The following is a 19,658-nucleotide window of genomic DNA, read 5'->3' as shown; positions in this document are numbered from 1 at the left end:
CTTTTGTAAAAATAAATAAATAAATAAAGTAACAACTAGAATGCATTTAAGAAACCAACATGAAAAGTCCCAGTTTATATATTGGAAAGAAAAAATGTCCTGCCATCTCTATAGTTCTGCTGCTATAGGCTTAGACTGCTGGAGGACATAGGGACCCCTTTTTCATCATTCTGCTTCATTCTATCTCTATTCTCCCACTCTGCAGAATCTATTATTTCAATCTCTAACGTTCTGCTCTCTCAATCAACACCTTTGTTTCTAGATGTTGGAGCTTGGCCTGTTTTCCAGTGTAGTCCTGTTTCTCTGACTGTGACTAACTGGATGTGCTCTCTTCATCCTCTGACATGGGAGCTGGCTCGGAGCTCGTCTGCCTGGCTGTGTGTTTCCTGGACGGGGCCGCCTTTTACAGCTGCCTTTTCTATGTCTGCTTCTGTCTCCTTGAACCCCAGTGGGCCTCAGCAGATGGCCGCTCACACTGAGCCTGGTTCTGCTGGAGGTTTCTTCCTGTTCAAAGGGAGTTTTTCCTCTCCACTGTCGCTACAAGCATGCTTAGTGTGAGGGATTGCTGAAGAGTCAATGAGTTGATGCAATCAGCTGGTTTTCCTTAGATAGAAAACTTTGAATCAATCTGACTGGATGATCTGGTGAACTGGAAAGTGCCTTGAGATGACATGTATTGAATTGGCGCTATAGAAATAAACTGAATAGAATTTAATAGAATTTCTGCTTAAATTCGGCTAATAAATCTGATTCTGCTCTGTTTTTTACCTTCTTTGGTTGTTATATGTCATTTTATGAAACAATCTCAATCTCACTAAATATTCTAAATGAAACCTGTTGTGTTTGTGTTAATAAACAGTTGGTTTGTTCTGTGGTATTATAACAACAATCAATCAATCAATCAAAAAGATAAATAAAGCTATTATTATCATCCAGCTGTCTTTGATCCTCAGAAAAAAATAGATTTAAATTTATTTTATCCTTGATCAATAAATCAACAGACATTATAGTAAAGTTTAAACAGCTGTATTGTGCTCAAAACATCCTAAATGCATTCTGTGTCCATTGTGGTGCAAATCGTGCTGTCGTCCAGCAGGGGGCGGTAAACACAGGAAGAAGCAGCAGCGTCAGCAGCACTTCCGGATATAAAGTAGATTGGAAAATAATTAATTATCAGTTTAAACAGGAGAATTATTAGCAATATTATTAACATTTCAATGGATAGAGGAAGGGAGACCATTAAGATTAATTATATGGTCAAATTAGAGTTCAGCTTTAGTTTGCAAAATATTTTTTTCGGAAAGTAGATTAGACATTTTTATTGAAATACAGCAATTTTTATGGGTATTAGTGCTATATTTATTTGGGTTCCAGCACATATAGGGATTAATGGAAATGAAATTACAGACAAGATTGCTGAGGAAGCATCACAAAATAAAACCATTGATATGATGATTAACTTAAGTAAGAGAAATTAAAAGTATCATTAAACAAAGAATGAAGGAAAGGTGGCAAAAACAAGGGGAAGAAGAAAGGAGAGGAAGACGGTTTTATAGGATTCAAGGGAAAGTCTGAGAAATGAGGCAGAATAGAGAAAACAGTTATTTCAAGACTTAGATTTGGACATAAAGGATTAAATAATAATCTATTCAGAATAGGGGAACATATGTCAGGCAAATGTGAACTTTGTGGACAAGATGAAACAGTAGAACATGTAGAGATGTATCGAAGAAGTATGAAGAAGAAAGAAGGAATTAGGTTAGAGGCCTAAATAAGGAGAATTTTAAATTTGATTTGAGATATTCTGCAGAAAAAAAGTAAAAAAAAACGTATCAATATTTATTTAAATATTTAATAATAACAAGAATAATTATAAGGATTCAATATTTGTAAAGTAATATTATAGATATAGATATATAGGTAAATAAATATAAGTATCTTTATGAATAGAGCCATTCTGATCCACACTCCTCACCAGTTGGTGGTGGTAAAGCGCACCGAACAAATGTTTGCCACCCGCCATTAAACAACAAGAGAAGAAGAAGAAGAGGCACTTCCGGATAGTTTGTTTTGGTCTGTTGTCCTGACAGCAGCGGCTAACAGATCCAGGTGAACATGTCTGCTGCGGAAGACGACACCGAGCTGAGGGACCTGCTCATCCAGAACCTGGAGAACAGCGGAGTCCTGAACAAGCTGAAGGTCAGAAAACGGAACTTAAAACAGAAGCGAAGAGTTTCCGGTTACAGGTTAGCAGCTAGCACCGGGATGCTAAGCTACTGATGAGGCTGTTTGACTGCTTCAACTATGAGGAAACAGGATCTGCCGGTAAAACCTGTCACGTTTTAAAGGAATAAGACAACTTTTTTGGAGTTTTAATTTGGTATTTTTTTATTTTTATATTACTGTGTGGTCGGTGGTTATAATTCCAAAGCTATTTACATAATCTATTATCTGCTTTAGACTCTGTGGTGAGATGAAGTCAACATATTCAGGTTAATTTTGTTTATTTAAGGGTAAAATCGAACCAGAGCTTTGGTTTTAATTATACACTTCATCCATGTGCAGCTAATGTTGGGCAAATTATACTGATAAATTAATACCAGTTCCAAATTCAATTCAATTTCATTTCAGTTTTTTTCTATAGCACCAATTCACATCATTCACATCATCAGGTCACTTTCCAGTTCACCAGATCATCCAGTCAGTGAGATTCAAAGTTTTCTATCTAAGGAAAACCAGCTGATTTCATTGACTCTTCAGCAATCCCTCATACTTAGCATGCTTGTAGCGACAGTGGAGAGGAAAAACTCCCTTTGAACAGGAAGAAACCTCCAGCAGAACCAGGCTCAGTGTGAGCGGCCATCTGCTGAGGCCCACTGGGGTTCAAGGAGACAGAAGCAGACATAGAAAAAGAAGCATAGATACAAAAGGCAACTGTCAACCAGCTCCACAGGCGGCCCCGTCCAGGAAACACACAGCCAGGCAGACGAGCTCCGAGCCAGCTCCCATGTCAGAGGATGAAGAGAGCACATCCAGTTAGTCACAGTCAGAGAAACAGGACTACACTGGAAAACAGGCCAAGCTCCAGCATCTAGAAACAAAGGTGTTGATGGCAGCAGCACAGTTGATATTTCTCTCCAGGATGGAGTCACAGCCAAACAGGAACAGACCAGATGCAGCTACTATGAGAAAAAAACAGAGTCATCAACAGTTGAAACAATCGCCGTAGAATGGAGAGAAATCACTTTTAATGGCGACATAAAAAGCAGGATAGTAGCAGCGAGGATGCTGCTCAGCCCTTGTTTTTTATCAATTCAAACAGGCGGGTTGTAATTGTTCTAGCAGAGCGTCTGACCGTCCGGCCTAAGTTTCTAGGATGTGAGTGAGGAGGAGTTCAAGCTGCAGCAAATAAACGTCGTCCTGCTTTGGTTTGTCTGTTCTGCCAGGCGGAGATGAGGGCAGCCGTGTTTCTGGCCATGGAGGACCAGGACCGACTGGAGGTGAAGCTTCTTCATGATTCCATCCACTCCTGCTGTTATCATCAGCTAAAGTTCTCCTTTATCCTGTTACAGAACAAAACGCCGCTCATTAATGAGAACCTGAAGAAATGTCTCAGCACCAAAGACGGTGAGTTCGTCCCTCTGCTTCGTTCAAAGGCTCAGCTGCAGACCTTCATCCTGGGAAAGACTCCGACCAGGTGGAGGACAGCAGACTGAGATCAGTTCAGTTCCAAGAAGGAGCAGAGAAATCAGGATTGCAGTGTTGCTTTAAGGCCACAGGGGGGCGCTGGTGCAGCTTCATACTGCAGTTTGTTTTAGAACCTTTGGACTTTAGGCTCTAGATCAGCGGTCTTCAACGTTTTCCAGGCTAAGGACCCCCAAACTGATGGCGAGATGGAGCGGTGACCCCCTAATTATATATATTGTATGAAATAGTGTTCTATCAACCTGGTCCTATAGTCACTCTATTACAGATGGAGTAATGTAACTAAAGTAATCCCTCCCCGGGATTATTAAAGTATTTCTGATTCTGATTCCTGGTTGATGGGACAGGTGTTGTGAATGAAACGGTGGCCACCTTAAAAGAGCTCCTGTGTGTCGCTGAATGTGTGCATTGATGACTGAAAGACATCTTCTGCCTCCATTTATCTGTTTACTGCAGTCTGTTGAAGTCATGTTAATGTGGATTTGAAGATATTTCAATTAGTGGAAAAAACTGCAGGGGGGAATATAAAAAAAAAGGTTTAGGTTACAGCTATCCTATACCTGTTTCACCTCTTTTCTCTGGTTCATTTGTCATTTATGTTGAAGACTATCTAAAAATATAAGTCATGTTTTTAGATATTTTATGCGTCAAATCTTGATATTCTTTCTCTGACTTTTTGAAGAACTAAAAAAATCTAGAGTCTATGTTTCTGTTCTTACTATTAAACATTTTTTATATAATCTTCTAATTTCCACTCTTTTGTCAGATATTTGACTTATTTTTACTCAGAAACGCAGATCTGCATTGATGACTGAAAGACATCTTCATTTATCTGTTTACTACAGTCTGTTGAATTCATGTTAATGTGGATTTAAAGACATTTCAATTAGTGGCAGCATGGAATATATAAAAAAAAGTCTAATCAACCAAAACTTTCGCGACCCCCATGCAGTACCTCTGCGGACCCCCTAGGGGTCCCGGACCCCCGGTTGAAGACCTCTGCTCTAGATCATTTCTGCAGTTTGAACAAACTTGAGGAGGGGCTGTTCTGATCTGGTTCCTGATGTTTTGTTCCGGTTCCTGATTTCTGGTCCAGTTCCCAAAGTTCTGGTCTGGTTCCTGATGTCCAGTTCCTTATGTTCTGGTCCAGTTCCTGATGTTCTGGTCTAGTTCCCAAAGTTCTGGTCCCGTTCCTGATGTTCACATCCGGTTGCTGGTCTTCTGGTCCGGTTTCTGGTGTCTGGTTCCTGATATTCTGGTTTCCAAAGTTCTGATCAGGTCCCTGATGTTCTGATCCGGTTCCTGATGTCCGGTTCCTGATATTCTCATCAGGTTGCTGGTCTTCTGGTCCGGTTTCTGTAATCATGTTCCTCATATTCTGGTTCCTAAAGTTCTTATCAGGTTCCTGAGGTCCGTTTCCTGATTTTCTGGTTCCTGAGGTTCTGATCAGGTTCCTGATGTTCTGCTCCGGTTCCTGGTGTTCTGGTTCTGATCTGGTTCCTGTCCCTGCAGGACGCCTGGTGGCCAGTCTCATCCTGGACTTCCTGCAGGTCTTCAGTCTGGACTTCAGCCTCGCCGTCTTCCAGCCGGAGATTAACTCGGTAGGTTCTGACCCGGCTGATCCGAGCGGACCTCTGCTTGATTAACGGATCAGGAATTTTTCAGGTTGTTTCTGAAACGTTTTTCTCTGAGGAGCTCGGATTAGTTGGAGTCATTCTTGTTTCCTAGAACTGAACTCATCGGGTCAAACAGAACCGATTCTATTCTAAATGTATTGAAATGATCGAAGTAGAAGTTCCTACAGCCTGTTTGTTCAGAACCTTGACGTCGGGTCTGTCTGTCCTCCTGCAGCTGAACGGTTTGGACGGCCGGGACCTGGTCTGCAGGGAGCTGGGTCTGTCCGAGTCGGCGCTGAACAGAAACTCGCCGGTTTTACTGGAGCTGGTCCGGAGGAGCCGACAGAAAGACGAGCCGTCCGTCATCAATGAGGTCAGACCCACCGGTCCAGTTCAGGTTCTGTCCTGCTGCTTCAGAGAACCAACCATTAACATCTGCGTTTGTGTTGGCAGGGAGACAGAAGTGGACCCGTCCTGAGGGTGAGCTGATGGTCGGGTTCTGTGAGGTTTCAGAACACCGAGCTTAATTTTCTGTCCTTCTGCAAAGAAAAACTAAATATGTTTTAATCATTGGAAGGTTCTGGATCCATAGATCCAGTGGTTTCAGTGGTTCTGCAGGACTTTCATCTGTTCCCGTTGTCCCAGACTTCTCGGTTCTGACCGTTCTTTCCGTCTGCTCTGCAGGAACTCTCCCAGAAACAGATCCGAACCGCTCGGAAGGCCTTCGACTCTCACGACAAGGTGAGTGCTTCGGTCCAACGCCGGCTCTGTCCGACCCAAAGGCGTTCTGACCCGTTCTCTGTGCTGCAGGATCAGCGGGGCTCAGTGAGAAAAGACGACCTGAAGTCTGTCTTCAGGGATCTACTGCCCGGCCTGAACAAGTAGGAACGTTCTCCTTCACACCTCCTACTGGTTTCACTGGTCAGATCAACATCTGCTGCTTGTGTTTGTAGGAACATGTTGGAGACATTTGTGGACGATGAGCTCAGAGCTGCAGGCAGCGGTGAGTCAGAGGGGATCAGAGTTCTGGTTCCCTGTATGATTTGGTTCTTAGGCGCTTTTAGAGGCGATGTTTTATTTGTGAGTTCTGCTGAGACCCACAGAAAAGCCGGTCCAGGTTCCTTAAAAATGTCGGTCCAGGTTCTTCAGAAAAGCCGGTCCAGGTTCTTCAGAAAAGCCGGTCCAGGTTCCTTAAAATTGCCAGTCCCGGTTCTTCAGAAAAGCCAGTCCAGGTTCCTTAAAAATGTCGGTCCAGGTTCCTTAAAAATGTCGGTCCAGGTTCCTTAAAAATGTCGGTCCAGGTTCTTCAGAAAAGCCGGTCCAGGTTCTTCAGAAAAGCCGGTCCAGGTTCCTTAAAAATGCCGGTCCAGGTTCCTTAAAAATGCCGGTCCAGGTTCTTCAGAAAAGCCGGTCCAGGCTCCTTAAAAATGCCGGTCCAGGTTCTTCAGAAAAGCCGGTCCAGGTTCTTCAGAAAAGCCGGTCCAGGTTCCTTAAAAATGTCGGTCCAGGTTCTTCAGAAAAGCCGGTCCAGGTTCTTCAGAAAAGCCGGTCCAGGTTCCTTAAAATTGCCAGTCCCGGTTCTTCAGAAAAGCCAGTCCAGGTTCCTTAAAAATGTCGGTCCAGGTTCCTTAAAAATGTCGGTCCAGGTTCCTTAAAAATGTCGGTCCAGGTTCTTCAGAAAAGCCGGTCCAGGTTCTTCAGAAAAGCCGGTCCAGGTTCCTTAAAATTGCCAGTCCCGGTTCTTCAGAAAAGCCAGTCCAGGTTCCTTAAAAATGTCGGTCCAGGTTCCTTAAAAATGTCGGTCCAGGTTCTTCAGAAAAGCCGGTCCAGGTTCTTCAGAAAAGCCGGTCCAGGTTCCTTAAAAATGCCGGTCCAGGTTCCTTAAAAATGCCGGTCCAGGTTCTTCAGAAAAGCCGGTCCAGGCTCCTTAAAAATGCCGGTCCAGGTTCTTCAGAAAAGCCGGTCCAGGTTCTTCAGAAAAGCCGGTCCAGGTTCCTTAAAAATGCCGGCCCAGGTTCCTTAAAAATGCCGGTCCAGGTTCTTCAGAAAAGCCGGTCCAGGTTCCTTAAAAATGTCGGTCCAGGTTCCTTAAAAATGTCGGTCCAGGTTCTTCAGAAAAGCCGGTCCAGGTTCTTCAGAAAAGCCGGTCCAGGTTCCTTAAAAATGCCGGTCCAGGTTACTTAAAAATGCCGGTCCCGGTTCTTCAGAAAAGCCGGTCCAGGCTCCTTAAAAATGCCGGTCCAGGTTCTTCAGAAAAGCCGGTCCAGGTTCTTCAGAAAAGCCGGTCCAGGTTCTTCAGAGAAGCCGGTCCAGGTTCTTCAGAAAAGCCGGTCCAGGTTCTTCAGAGAAGCCGGTCCAGGTTCTTCAGAGAAGCCGGTCCAGGTTCCTTAAAAATGCCAGTCCAGGCTCCTTAAAAATGCCGGTCCAGGTTCTTCAGAAAAGCCGGTCCAGGCTCCTTAAAAATGCCGGTCCAGGTTCTTCAGAAAAGCCGGTCCAGGTTCTTCAGAGAAGCCGGTCCAGGTTCTTCAGAAAAGCCGGTCCACGTTCCTTAAAAATGCCAGTCCAGGTTCCTTAAAAATGCCAGTCCCGGTTCTTCAGAAAAGCCGGTCCGCGTTCCTTAAAAATGCCGGTCCAGGTTCCTTAAAAATGCCGGTCCAGGTTCCTTAAAAATGCCGGTCCAGGTTCTTCAGAAAAGCCGGTCCAGGCTCCTTAAAAATGCCGGTCCAGGTTCTTCAGAAAAGCCGGTCCAGGTTCTTCAGAAAAGCCGGTCCAGGTTCCTTAAAAATGTCGGTCCAGGTTCTTCAGAAAAGCCGGTCCAGGTTCTTCAGAAAAGCCGGTCCAGGTTCCTTAAAATTGCCAGTCCCGGTTCTTCAGAAAAGCCAGTCCAGGTTCCTTAAAAATGTCGGTCCAGGTTCCTTAAAAATGTCGGTCCAGGTTCCTTAAAAATGTCGGTCCAGGTTCTTCAGAAAAGCCGGTCCAGGTTCTTCAGAAAAGCCGGTCCAGGTTCCTTAAAATTGCCAGTCCCGGTTCTTCAGAAAAGCCAGTCCAGGTTCCTTAAAAATGTCGGTCCAGGTTCCTTAAAAATGTCGGTCCAGGTTCTTCAGAAAAGCCGGTCCAGGTTCTTCAGAAAAGCCGGTCCAGGTTCCTTAAAAATGCCGGTCCAGGTTCCTTAAAAATGCCGGTCCAGGTTCTTCAGAAAAGCCGGTCCAGGCTCCTTAAAAATGCCGGTCCAGGTTCTTCAGAAAAGCCGGTCCAGGTTCTTCAGAAAAGCCGGTCCAGGTTCCTTAAAAATGCCGGCCCAGGTTCCTTAAAAATGCCGGTCCAGGTTCTTCAGAAAAGCCGGTCCAGGTTCCTTAAAAATGTCGGTCCAGGTTCCTTAAAAATGTCGGTCCAGGTTCTTCAGAAAAGCCGGTCCAGGTTCTTCAGAAAAGCCGGTCCAGGTTCCTTAAAAATGCCGGTCCAGGTTACTTAAAAATGCCGGTCCCGGTTCTTCAGAAAAGCCGGTCCAGGCTCCTTAAAAATGCCGGTCCAGGTTCTTTAGAAAAGCCGGTCCAGGTTCTTCAGAAAAGCCGGTCCAGGTTCTTCAGAGAAGCCGGTCCAGGTTCTTCAGAAAAGCCGGTCCAGGTTCTTCAGAGAAGCCGGTCCAGGTTCTTCAGAGAAGCCGGTCCAGGTTCCTTAAAAATGCCAGTCCAGGCTCCTTAAAAATGCCGGTCCAGGTTCTTCAGAAAAGCCGGTCCAGGCTCCTTAAAAATGCCGGTCCAGGTTCTTCAGAAAAGCCGGTCCAGGTTCTTCAGAGAAGCCGGTCCAGGTTCTTCAGAAAAGCCGGTCCACGTTCCTTAAAAATGCCAGTCCAGGTTCCTTAAAAATGCCAGTCCCGGTTCTTCAGAAAAGCCGGTCCGCGTTCCTTAAAAATGCCGGTCCAGGTTCCTTAAAAATGCCGGTCCAGGTTCCTTAAAAATGCCGGTCCAGGTTCTTCAGAAAAGCCGGTCCAGGCTCCTTAAAAATGCCGGTCCAGGTTCTTCAGAAAAGCCGGTCCAGGTTCTTTAGAGAAGCCGGTCCAGGTTCTTCAGAAAAGCCGGTCCAGGTTCCTTAAAAATGCCGGTCCAGGCTCCTTAAAAATGCCGGTCCAGGTTCTTCAGAAAAGCCGGTCCAGGCTCCTTAAAAATGCCGGTCCAGGTTCTACAGAAAAGCCGGTCCACGTTCCTTAAAAATGCCGGTCCAGGTTCTACAGAAAAGCCGGTCCACGTTCCTTAAAAATGCCGGTCCAGGTTCTCCAGAAAAGCCGGTCCACGTTCCTTAAAATTGCTGGTCCCGGTTCTTCAGAAAAGCCGGTCCAGGTTCTTCAGAAAAGCCGGTCCAGATTCCTTAAAAATGCCGGTCCAGGTTCTACAGAAAAGCCGGTCCACGTTCCTTAAAAATGCCGGTCCAGGTTCTCCAGAAAAGCCGGTCCACGTTCCTTAAAATTGCTGGTCCCGGTTCTTCAGAAAAGCCGGTCCAGATTCCTTAAAAATGCCGGTCCAGGTTCTTCAGAAATGCCGGTCCAGGGGTTTCCCAGAGGAGACTTTAAAAGCTCAACTATCTGTCCAACTGACCATGTTCCTCAAATGTTCTAAAGCCTCTTACCGGTTCGTTCTTCTCATTCCTGTGATATTTTCTGCAGACATCGACTTCCAGTCCTTCCTGGAGATCTACAGACGTCTCTTCTCTCAGTGCAGATGTGTGGTGAGATAATTTTCCATTTTTCCACTCCAAAGATCTGACAGACAATGCTGCATTCAGGCTGCAGCCGAGGATAAACATTATAGGTTCTTCTTCCTAAAATTTCATGTTTTTACGAGTTTTTATTAGAAATAAAATAAGAAAAGCTAAAATAATAAAATAAATAATAAAAATAACAGGAACTGGATACACAAACTTTTTATACAAGATTTTTTAAATTCTGCCATATTTGCCTCAACACCATCGTAGTACATACAGTACATACACGACTCGATGTTAACCATCGCCCGAGCTCCCGGGGCAAGTAGTTTTTATTGTTGGGAGAGTACAAATTTCATTGCATTTGCCCACCGGGCAAGTACAATGATCGCAAAAAAAAAGTTATTTATCACTCAAAATTACTATAAAATCACCGACATTCGATGAAAACGATCCAGAAGCATTGCCGGCGCCATTTTCCGCCAGATGGCGTGGTTTTTTTCCGAGAATTGGAGCGATTCAGACACATTTTTTTTTACTTAGCAGGCTAAAAAACAAAAATTGTTTCTGGGCAAATGAAATGTGAAAGTCACTTATCCAAAGGGCAAGTGGTAAAAATCCTTAACGTCAACCCCTGACATACATGCAAGTTCTCCCACCATCCGTGCTACGCAGGATTTCAAACTCAATTTCGTGTTAGTGTATTACCAGCAGTAACCATGGAAACAGTGGTCCCAGCTCTTTTCAGGCAGTTTTTTTTTGTTTTTTGATAATTTATATTACCGATGAATCGCTCAGTTTTATGTGACTTAACCTTTAATCTCCCCAAACCTCAGATCCTCATAGAAATGTTTATAACTTTATGATGATTCAGAAACAAAGATATTTGATTTAAAAAAATATTTAAAAGAAATCCTCTGATTGGTTGGTCTGCGCCGTTTGCAGGTTGTTGGGGATTCAGATGAAACTGGAGCTCAAACCCAGAAACCTGAAGACAAACCGGGCTCTCCGCCTGCCAGTAAGGTGGGTGGCAGCTTTATCTCATTCTAAACTTGAAGAATCTTAAGTGAGAGAAAGAAAAAACTAACAGCATGGATCCCATTCAGGGTTGATCCGCTCACAGCGTCCAACAGAAACATAACAGCTTCCCGTTTATCTCTGACATGGAACCAGAACGTAGAAAAACTGGGAAAATCCTCACAATAAAGGCTTCTTTTCTGCACAGTTCAATTTATTTTATCTTTCAATTTTCCTTTACTATCCTTTAAACATAGTTTCATATAAAAATATTATCGGTCTAAAAAGGTTTGAAGGTTTCTGGTTAGTTTAAATCAAAGAGCAGAAACTGCTGTTTTCTCTATGAGGCGGCAGCTCCTGGTCTGCAGCTCTGATGGATGCTGTCCGTGTTGTGCACAGATCCCCAGGTTCAAAGGTCAGAAGAGCCAGACAGCAGCTCAGGTAAACAGCTGAGGATACTAACATGATCACCATAAACAGCCTTAGAGCTCACTAACCCGGATCTCTACAGCCTCATTCTCACATCCACTGCTCTCCCATGTTTCCTGTCTGCCATCCACTGGGAAGCACAGAGGGGTTTACTACAGAGACACTGAAGTCCGTCTGCGTCTGCAGGACAGGGAATCATTTCCAGAGGATTTCCTGATCAAATCATAGTCCAAAAAATGAGATGGAGACAGACAGGAAGGTTATTTTGTTTTTTCTTTAGAGGATGGATGGTCTGAAAATTAAACCTCATAGAAAATAAGCTGTTTGCACCTTTTAGACGTGGCTTAAATTTCTTTAAAGTCCTTGTTGATCTTAAACTGCAAAAAACACAAATCTAGAAATCAAGAAGTAATTTTTTTCTTAAAAAAATGCATTTTTTTCTCGAATTGAGAAGATAAGTGAGATACTTTGCCCAAGAAACAAGAAGATTTACATTTAAAGTTGTAGGGAAGCGTCTGTTCTTTAAACGAGTGAATAAAGTGAATGTGATTGGTCGTTTATCAGGGGGGCGGGATTGTTGTGGCGGAAGGTTCGTTGTGGCTGGTTTGTGGGAAGCATCTTGCTAACCGGTTAGCAACTTAGTGCTAGCAGGTTCCCAATGGGAAATTCCATTGTTGGAAGACTGTTGATTGTTTATCAAGAGATATTTTTAGATGTATATTTGATTTTTAGTTTTCTTAATGTAGACGTTAATTCGGAGCTAAGCCGTAAAACACACCGAGTCCGGTTTGGTTTCGGATCGGACAGGAAATCGTTTATTAAGAGGTTGTTGCTTTAAGCTCTCATTGAGAGTGAATGGGGATGAAGACACTCGACACATAGCGTAAATCCACTGACGCATCTAACCATCCAGCTCTATTTATGAGAGTTCTTAAAGCTCAGATGGATTTCAAATCTGCCCAGTTGGGACCAACATGCTCTGTAGAAAACCCTTCTGATGTTTGGATTCAGTAGTTAAATGTAGGAGAATTTGATTCTTACATTAATCCTCACACGGTCGTAATCAGATTGCATGAAATTAGCTGTAAATCTGTTTAGTTAAGCTCTAATTTATCAAATACTATCTGAATTCAGACGTCTTGCAGTTATTCCAACATTTTCCTTGTGGGTTTTTTTTTGGGTGTTTTTAGACTTTTGATTAGAAAATTAGATTTTAACTGTGATTCTAATGGTAAAGCTATTTTTGAAAAGCAAATATGTTTTCCTTCACTGTCTGCTGATTTGCTTTCCTGATGTTTTTGCTTTTGATCTTCCCTTTTTTTCCGTTTATTTTCATAGCAACATCTGAGCCTCCAAATCTCCTGGACTTAATACCGTAAATCCTCTAATATAGGCCGGGGCCTTTATTTCACTCAGGTGCATCTTGGTCCAGGCCATTATTGGAAGGAGGCCAGAATTAGAGGCAGGCCTCTATTTTATTTGATCAAAACAGACGACCAGTGGAATGAATAAAAACAGATTGTGTCTCTTTGAACCGATAAAATACTAGGTTCATTTATTGAAAAAGTACAGTTACCATAACGGTTTACAGAACATTATTCAGACATCTTCCAGCAGCTGCTATTTTTCTGTACGGCAATACAAAAAAAAGACACAGAATGGATTCTTGGCCAAACAAAGTTTTAAAATAAATGAATGGAAACTGTTCTGCCATCACAGCCGGTCATAAAAACCAAACAATCCGGCCTCCTGTCTGCAGCACTGTCTGCGCTAAGGATGGGAATTCCCAAGCTAATGGATTGGATTCGTTAGCAAACACTGCCCCCCTGTGGTACTTGCATGTTACTATCACAGGTTGCTGAGGACTGCACAGGAACATCGTTGGTTCCAATTATAGCCCTGGCCTGTATTAGCATCCGGCCAGTATTTACCCCCGCCGACAGCAAAACCGGCCATTATTAGAGACCCGGCTACTAATGGAATACAGGCCAATATTAGAGGATTTACGGTATGTTATATGTTATCATATCGAGTTTTCAAAGTTGTGTATAATTTGTGTTAGGTTCAAAAATGTAGGTTCGTAAAAGAGAGACTGAGTCCACACAGGAAAGAGATTCAAACAACTCCTGCAGGAGTGGAAAGAGCCCAAGCTAACTTCCAACTCTTTCAACGACCCCCAGAACATAACACATGGTTACAAAAGAGAGTATTGTTCTGACAGGAAAGTTGATCAGGTCATAAGACTGAATCACAAGGCAGAGTGAAGCATCTCATTTCTACAATGTTTCATATGAACACACATTATTTTTATTATCATCATTAAATAAACCTAACAATTTGTGCTACTCGGTACACAGAAAACCTTTCAAGTTTAGAGATTTAACAAAATCATTCAAGGCAAATTAATCTTTAATGACTTATAAAAAAAATAATATTCTTTCAGTGAACTGCTGCAGTGTTAAATCATTCTGTTCCTTTGGAATTTTCTCTTTTGCTTTGAGACATTTAAAACCCTTAAAGCACTTTAAAAACAGAAAAATATCCCATATTTAATTATTACAGTAGCAGGGACAGTGTGGCAGGGCTATTTTACACCTCAGAAGTTCAAATTGTTAACTGCACTAAGAAAAGCACCATCATCCCTTGTTTATCTTCTTGTCTCATGTCGACTCCTTCATCTCTAACCTTATCACAAAGCAAAAAAGCATGTAAAAAAAAAAAAAAAATGAAGAAAGATCCCGGACAGGCCCCCAAGTTAAATTATATTTTCTTTAAAAAAACAAACAAAAAAACAAGAGAGATGCAATGTAAATGGTTGCCATTCTGCTTTGCTAATTAATCAACTAACCAACTTCCATTTTCAATTCAGTTTATTTATATAGCGGCAATTCACAACACATACTTTACTTTTACAAATATCTAGGTTTGTCCCGATTTACAAACCATATCATAAAGCAGGCTTTTAGCCAGCAATGTGTAAGGGCGTACATTGTAAAAAAAAAAAAATAAAATTACAAATTGTATGTCCTGTTTTTGAGAAGTCTGCCTTTGGTATGCCCTAACTTCCTTGCGGAAACTTCGCTCACATTTCATAAGCAGCAGATGCTTGAAAGTTGAAAAATGTCTTTTTTTTGCTGCTCGACACACATCAACCAATAAGAGCAGCTGATCGGGGAGCTGGGATCACTCCTCTATAACGGTTTATTAATGCTAAATTAACTTAAAATTTCAAAACCTGCCGATTAAATATGTCCGCTTTTATTACCCTGGTACCTGCAGTTGTACCTAGGGGTGTAAATAATAATGGTTTTGTATCGATGCATCGATCCAACAGCCGACGATCCGATGCATCGATACGTCCGCAAGATAATCGATTCATGTTTTTTTTTTTTTCCTCCGGTCTATTTTTATCCATTTGCTCCTGGGCGTAATTCTCCCTCCCGTGCTGCGGTGGCGCTAAACCTATTTTGCCCTCCTACCGCGCTTCCTGGTTATACTCTTACAGCAGTGTGTCGCAGTGAGCTTGATGCAGACATTTTTGATTTATGCTCAATATTGAAGCGTGGTCTGTGCTACACGGTGTGGGTCTAGATACGGCCGAGGCGGCGAGGAAGTGGGGGCGAGTTTAGTCCGACGACGGAGGGACATGAGGGCCAAAAAGAGCGGAGATCCAGGTGGAAAAAGTGTCCCAGCGTTCTCCCGCACCTCGCTCTTCTAGCGGGTCAAACTTCACGAGTTGTTTTCCGCAATTTCGGTCATAAAAACAAAACAAGCTGGCCTCCTATCTGCGGCGCTGTTTGCGGTCAGCTACAATTAGAGAGAAGAGCAGCGGAGCGTCTGTGGAGGGGGGGGGGAGTCTGGAGCCGAGGTATTGCATTGCACTCATTGCACTGATTTTCTGCAGTATTTTTGCAGTATTTTTTGATGCAACTTTTCTACTTCTGTTATTTGCTGTTGTTTCTAAAAATAATGCATAACGACATTACAGCTTTCATTGATTTATTTCAAACTTTAAACTTTGTTTAGCCTGTAAGGTGTAAATAAAAAAAAAATTAACCGATTAATCAAATCGTATCGTGGTTTATTCTTGAGTATCGAAAATAATTGAATCGTTGGGTCAGGAAATCGATACTGAATCGAATCGCCATGATGGATGTGATTTACACCTAGTTGTACCACATACCTACATCCACTCTACACTATGCGTATTACCCTGTACCGGCTAGTTTTTCCTCTCCACTGTCGCTACAAGCATGCTTGATGTGAAGGATAGCATTCGAGTCAATGAGTCGATGCAATCAACTGGTTTTCCTAAGATGGAAAGCTTTGAATCTTTTGACTTGATGATCTGATTGAATTGTCTCTGTAAAGCACCGTGAGATGACATCGGTTGCTATAGAAATAAACTGAATTGAATTTTTAGAAGCTTGAATTTAAATGATCTCTGTTCCCACTGTGTATAAGTATGGCTGCTGTTACAAACCAATTCATGTTGAGAACTGCTTGGCTGGCATTAGAATAGAATAGAATAGAACTTTATTGATCTCAAAATGGAGAAATTTATTCTTAAAAACAAACAGAAGGTTTACAAAAGAGGAAAAGGTGCATGAAGTATATGCAGTGCATCCTGATATATACATGTGTTGGTAAACATAAAGAAGAATAGATTTAAGGTGACTTGTGTACAGTAAAGATATAAAAATATAAAGATATAAAAAATATATGTTATTACACAAGTCTTTGAGTAAAGGAGCTGCTCAGCTCCTCTCCAGTCGGCTGCAGAGGGTGGATGGTGGCGTCCATGATGGATGGAAGCTTGGACAGCACTGTCCTCTCAGCCAATGAGTCCAGAGTGCAGCCTAGGACAGAAACGGCCTTTCTCACCACTTTGTTCAGTCTTTTTCTGTCCCGCTCTGCGCTGCCAGGGGCCCAGCAGACCACAGCGTAGAGGATAGAAGGTTTTAATCAGGGGCCTGCTCACTCCATAGGTGGACCCTGCAGGTCGGACCCTGAAGGTCAGGTAACACGGTGTCCTTTCTCAAGTCCTGCAAGCAGAACCAATATTAAATTTAAACCTTTAAAATAGGGATGCACGATATTGGGATTTTGGCCGATATCCGATATGCCGATATTTTAAAGCTCATGTAGCCGATAACCGATATAGATACCGATGTTAAAGCTGGACAAAAATAAGTAGTCATTGAAAATAGCAGTTTTGTTTTCCATTTCTGACACTTTGAAAAATAATATACTCAAATATATTTTCATATGCTGATATCAAATAGATTTTTAAAAACGCGGTATCGATCTATTTTACTTTCAAAATCTCGTGAAATTTCATCTTTCTGTTACAAACTCTCGTGATATTTTGCAAATTCTTGTGAGATTTTGTTAGTAAAATAGATCGATACCGCGTCAATATATCAACATATAAAAATATGGCAACATTTTCTGAATTTTCGGGGGATTTCGTAGCATAACGATGACATATAGCAATATTTCATTAGTAAAAGAGATTGATATGGTGTTTTTAAATGGCAATATATCAGCATATGAAGATATTGGGATATTTTAATGGACCAATATTTTTTCCCTCGTCTTTAGAAGTTTTTAAGTCTGTAAAAAAGAAGTTTTTGAGGAAGAAGAAGTAGTATTTATTTTTATTTTTTATTTTTTTAGACTTTAGAAACTCAGAAGCTGATCAAATATCGGGTTAAATATCGGTGGGGTGGCCGATGTCCGATATTCAGTTTTAAGGCCGATACCGATAGGGGGCCCATTATATCGTGCATCCCTACTTTAAAAAGCTCCCCAGGCTTCCGCCTCCTTTTCATCGGCTCCTGTCTGCAGGTCTGGAAAGATTTACCTGAAGGAGAAAAAAATCAGGAAGGAGAACATTTTGACTAAAGATTTCCTTCTGTTCTGTTTACTAACTTGCTTTCCAAAGGTTTTGGCTAAAGAATCAGATGCAGAAAGTTCAGTATCTTCTGTATGATGCAGGAGTTTTCAAGAACCCCTCCTCCTCATTCGTTACCCAGCTTTGTTGAAACTCTGTTGGTGTTCAGGACCTGGAGCGGATACTCTCCCTGCCCAAAAGAGACCTTCAGCAGCAAGAGCGCTCCTCTTCCTCTGTGAGGATGGAGCATCTGGACCTGGAGCTGGATGAAGAAGTGGACCACGATGAAGAGGACTCCTTCTTCGACGACCCGCTGCCCAAACCGCAGAAGACTTACGGATGGTGAGAAACACTAGTTTAACGGCCGGAGTAAAAAACAGGCTGGAGGGCGGAGCAGCGGTAGATGTTCAATCAGGTTTTCAGTTGCCGTGGAAACAAGGACCAAACAACAGACATCCTGGTAACGAAATAAAGAGCAAAGAGGCCAGATGCCAGTTAAAACCAACATTTAATCATAATGGAACATTTTTAAATAAAAAAAGCTAACTGTCTAAAATAAAATTTTAGCTAAACTCGCATTTTATTTATTTGTTTTCATTTGTGTTTTATTGATTTTTTTCTTAGTCCAAGTTCTCCTTTAATGATCATAAAGTGACCAACATTCTTGTTAAACAGAGACATAACCGAAGTTTTAAAATAAAAAAAATAATAATAACTGAACATTTAGCATCAAACGCGGTGTGTTATTTTATAGTTTTATTTAAACAATTATCCACCTAAATACCCCCACACAATAACCTTTACCTCCCAACAAGTCTGGTCTGTTTTAAATATTAACTCCAATTCTGCTGCAGTTTTCTCCAGGAGGCGCTATAAATTCAAAAAAGACGTTTACCAACATTGTAAAAACAAAAAATAATTTTACAGGTTTACTTTTTGTACATAAATCTTGCCCTTCTGAGGCTTTGTGAAGGTAAATCTGTGTTGCATGGTCCAATATTGAACCAGTTTATTAATGGAGAAGCTATTAGTCAGTTTTATACTTTTTAATACATAAAAACACAATTTATTTTCTGAGAATGTGTTAATTTAAGAGCAACTATGCAAATTAAAAAACACCTAGAAAAAGTCGACTATATTCTATTATTTTCCATGTGAATTCCAGATTGTTTGTTCTTCTTTGCCTTTTCTAAAAATGCTTTAAATCCATCCAACATGTCTTTATCCACGCTAGGTCAGATCCTGGTGCTTCAAAAATGAAACCGGATAAAGCATTAGCCTCGCTGCATGCAGTTAGCCAAGCCTTGTAGCTAAACCAGGTCCTGGAAAAAGGACGTTTCTGCTCAATCTCTCTCTCTCTATCTCTATGTCTCAATTAATTTATTTTATTACAGTTTTTCTTTTTTTATTTCTTTTATTTATTGCACATTCAGATTAAGTATGACAGATTCAAACCAATTCCCCTTTTTCTTGTTCAGATTTTGTTTTTTTATACTTTCAATTTAGTCTTTTTTAGTCAGATTTTGGGGAGGTAAAATAATTAGATAAATGAATTAAAACAAATAAAACCATGTAAAAAAAGAACAATAAAACAAACCAAAAACAGAGAGTTTCCCGCTATGTTAAAAGCCAACGAATAAAAATAGGTTTTAAGACAAGCTTTAAAAATAGACAGCGATCCAGCCGAGATTTAGCAAAGGCTAAAAAAAGTGTTGCTGTGTAAGAAAAGGTTTGACCTCGGCCAACTGTCAACTGATATATGTCAACAGGAAACCCCAGAATATATGAAAATGATCCGCTTCTACGGCACTACAAGATCTTCAGCAACGGGAATCGCCATATTTTCTCTGTGCTGGACTCGTGAAGAACCTAATTGTGTTCTTCCCGTTGTACTCTCTCCAAATGAGCGAATATGTGGTTTTCCATTTATATCCATAAATCCTCTCCCAGTACTTCTCCAACACCTTAATCAGGGTTCCTGCGGTTCCTTAAAAAGTCTTAAAAGGCATTGAATCCTTCAAGATAAAACTAAGGCCTTAATTGGTATTAAAATGTCTTAAATCAGTCTTTCGTAGGTCTTAATTTCTAAAACATCATAAATAGGATCATTTTTATTACGATTTATTTTTGTAATCTAATTAAAACGTTAAAATCGACAAATTTTTTTTTTATTTTAAAGAAATAACTGCTCTCCATTATTTGTTCCGTCCCGATAGCGGAACCAATAAAGCGTTGTTGCGGCCGGGACATTTGGGAGATGCACCATTAACTTTTTGTCTGGTAAATATGAGCAAGTG

General features: G+C 41.6%; 1 protein-coding gene across 1 annotated transcript in view; it reads left to right on the top strand.

Moving 5' to 3' along the window:
- The first annotated feature begins 2,100 nt into the window (after positions 1–2,100).
- cep43 (centrosomal protein 43) overlaps positions 2,101–19,658 on the top strand; it is a 29,658-nt gene continuing 12,100 nt past the window's right edge. Inside the window, exons 1-13 of the mRNA XM_038286052.1 lie at positions 2,101–2,199; positions 3,447–3,500; positions 3,573–3,627; positions 5,218–5,306; positions 5,557–5,694; positions 5,775–5,801; positions 6,006–6,062; positions 6,132–6,202; positions 6,275–6,324; positions 9,982–10,043; positions 10,965–11,042; positions 11,436–11,477; positions 17,531–17,703. Of these exons, the coding sequence (XP_038141980.1) occupies positions 2,116–2,199; positions 3,447–3,500; positions 3,573–3,627; positions 5,218–5,306; positions 5,557–5,694; positions 5,775–5,801; positions 6,006–6,062; positions 6,132–6,202; positions 6,275–6,324; positions 9,982–10,043; positions 10,965–11,042; positions 11,436–11,477; positions 17,531–17,703 (980 nt within the window). The 5' untranslated portion in view covers positions 2,101–2,115. The remainder of the gene's footprint in view (positions 2,200–3,446; positions 3,501–3,572; positions 3,628–5,217; positions 5,307–5,556; positions 5,695–5,774; positions 5,802–6,005; positions 6,063–6,131; positions 6,203–6,274; positions 6,325–9,981; positions 10,044–10,964; positions 11,043–11,435; positions 11,478–17,530; positions 17,704–19,658) is intronic.

This window comes from Cyprinodon tularosa, unplaced genomic scaffold (assembly GCF_016077235.1).
Source record: "Cyprinodon tularosa strain WSP-4 unplaced genomic scaffold, ASM1607723v1 ctg1059, whole genome shotgun sequence".
NCBI classification, from domain to species: Eukaryota; Metazoa; Chordata; class Actinopteri; order Cyprinodontiformes; family Cyprinodontidae; genus Cyprinodon; species Cyprinodon tularosa.
Note: the sequence above shows the minus strand (reverse complement) of the source record. Positions and strands in the feature narration are given on the sequence as shown.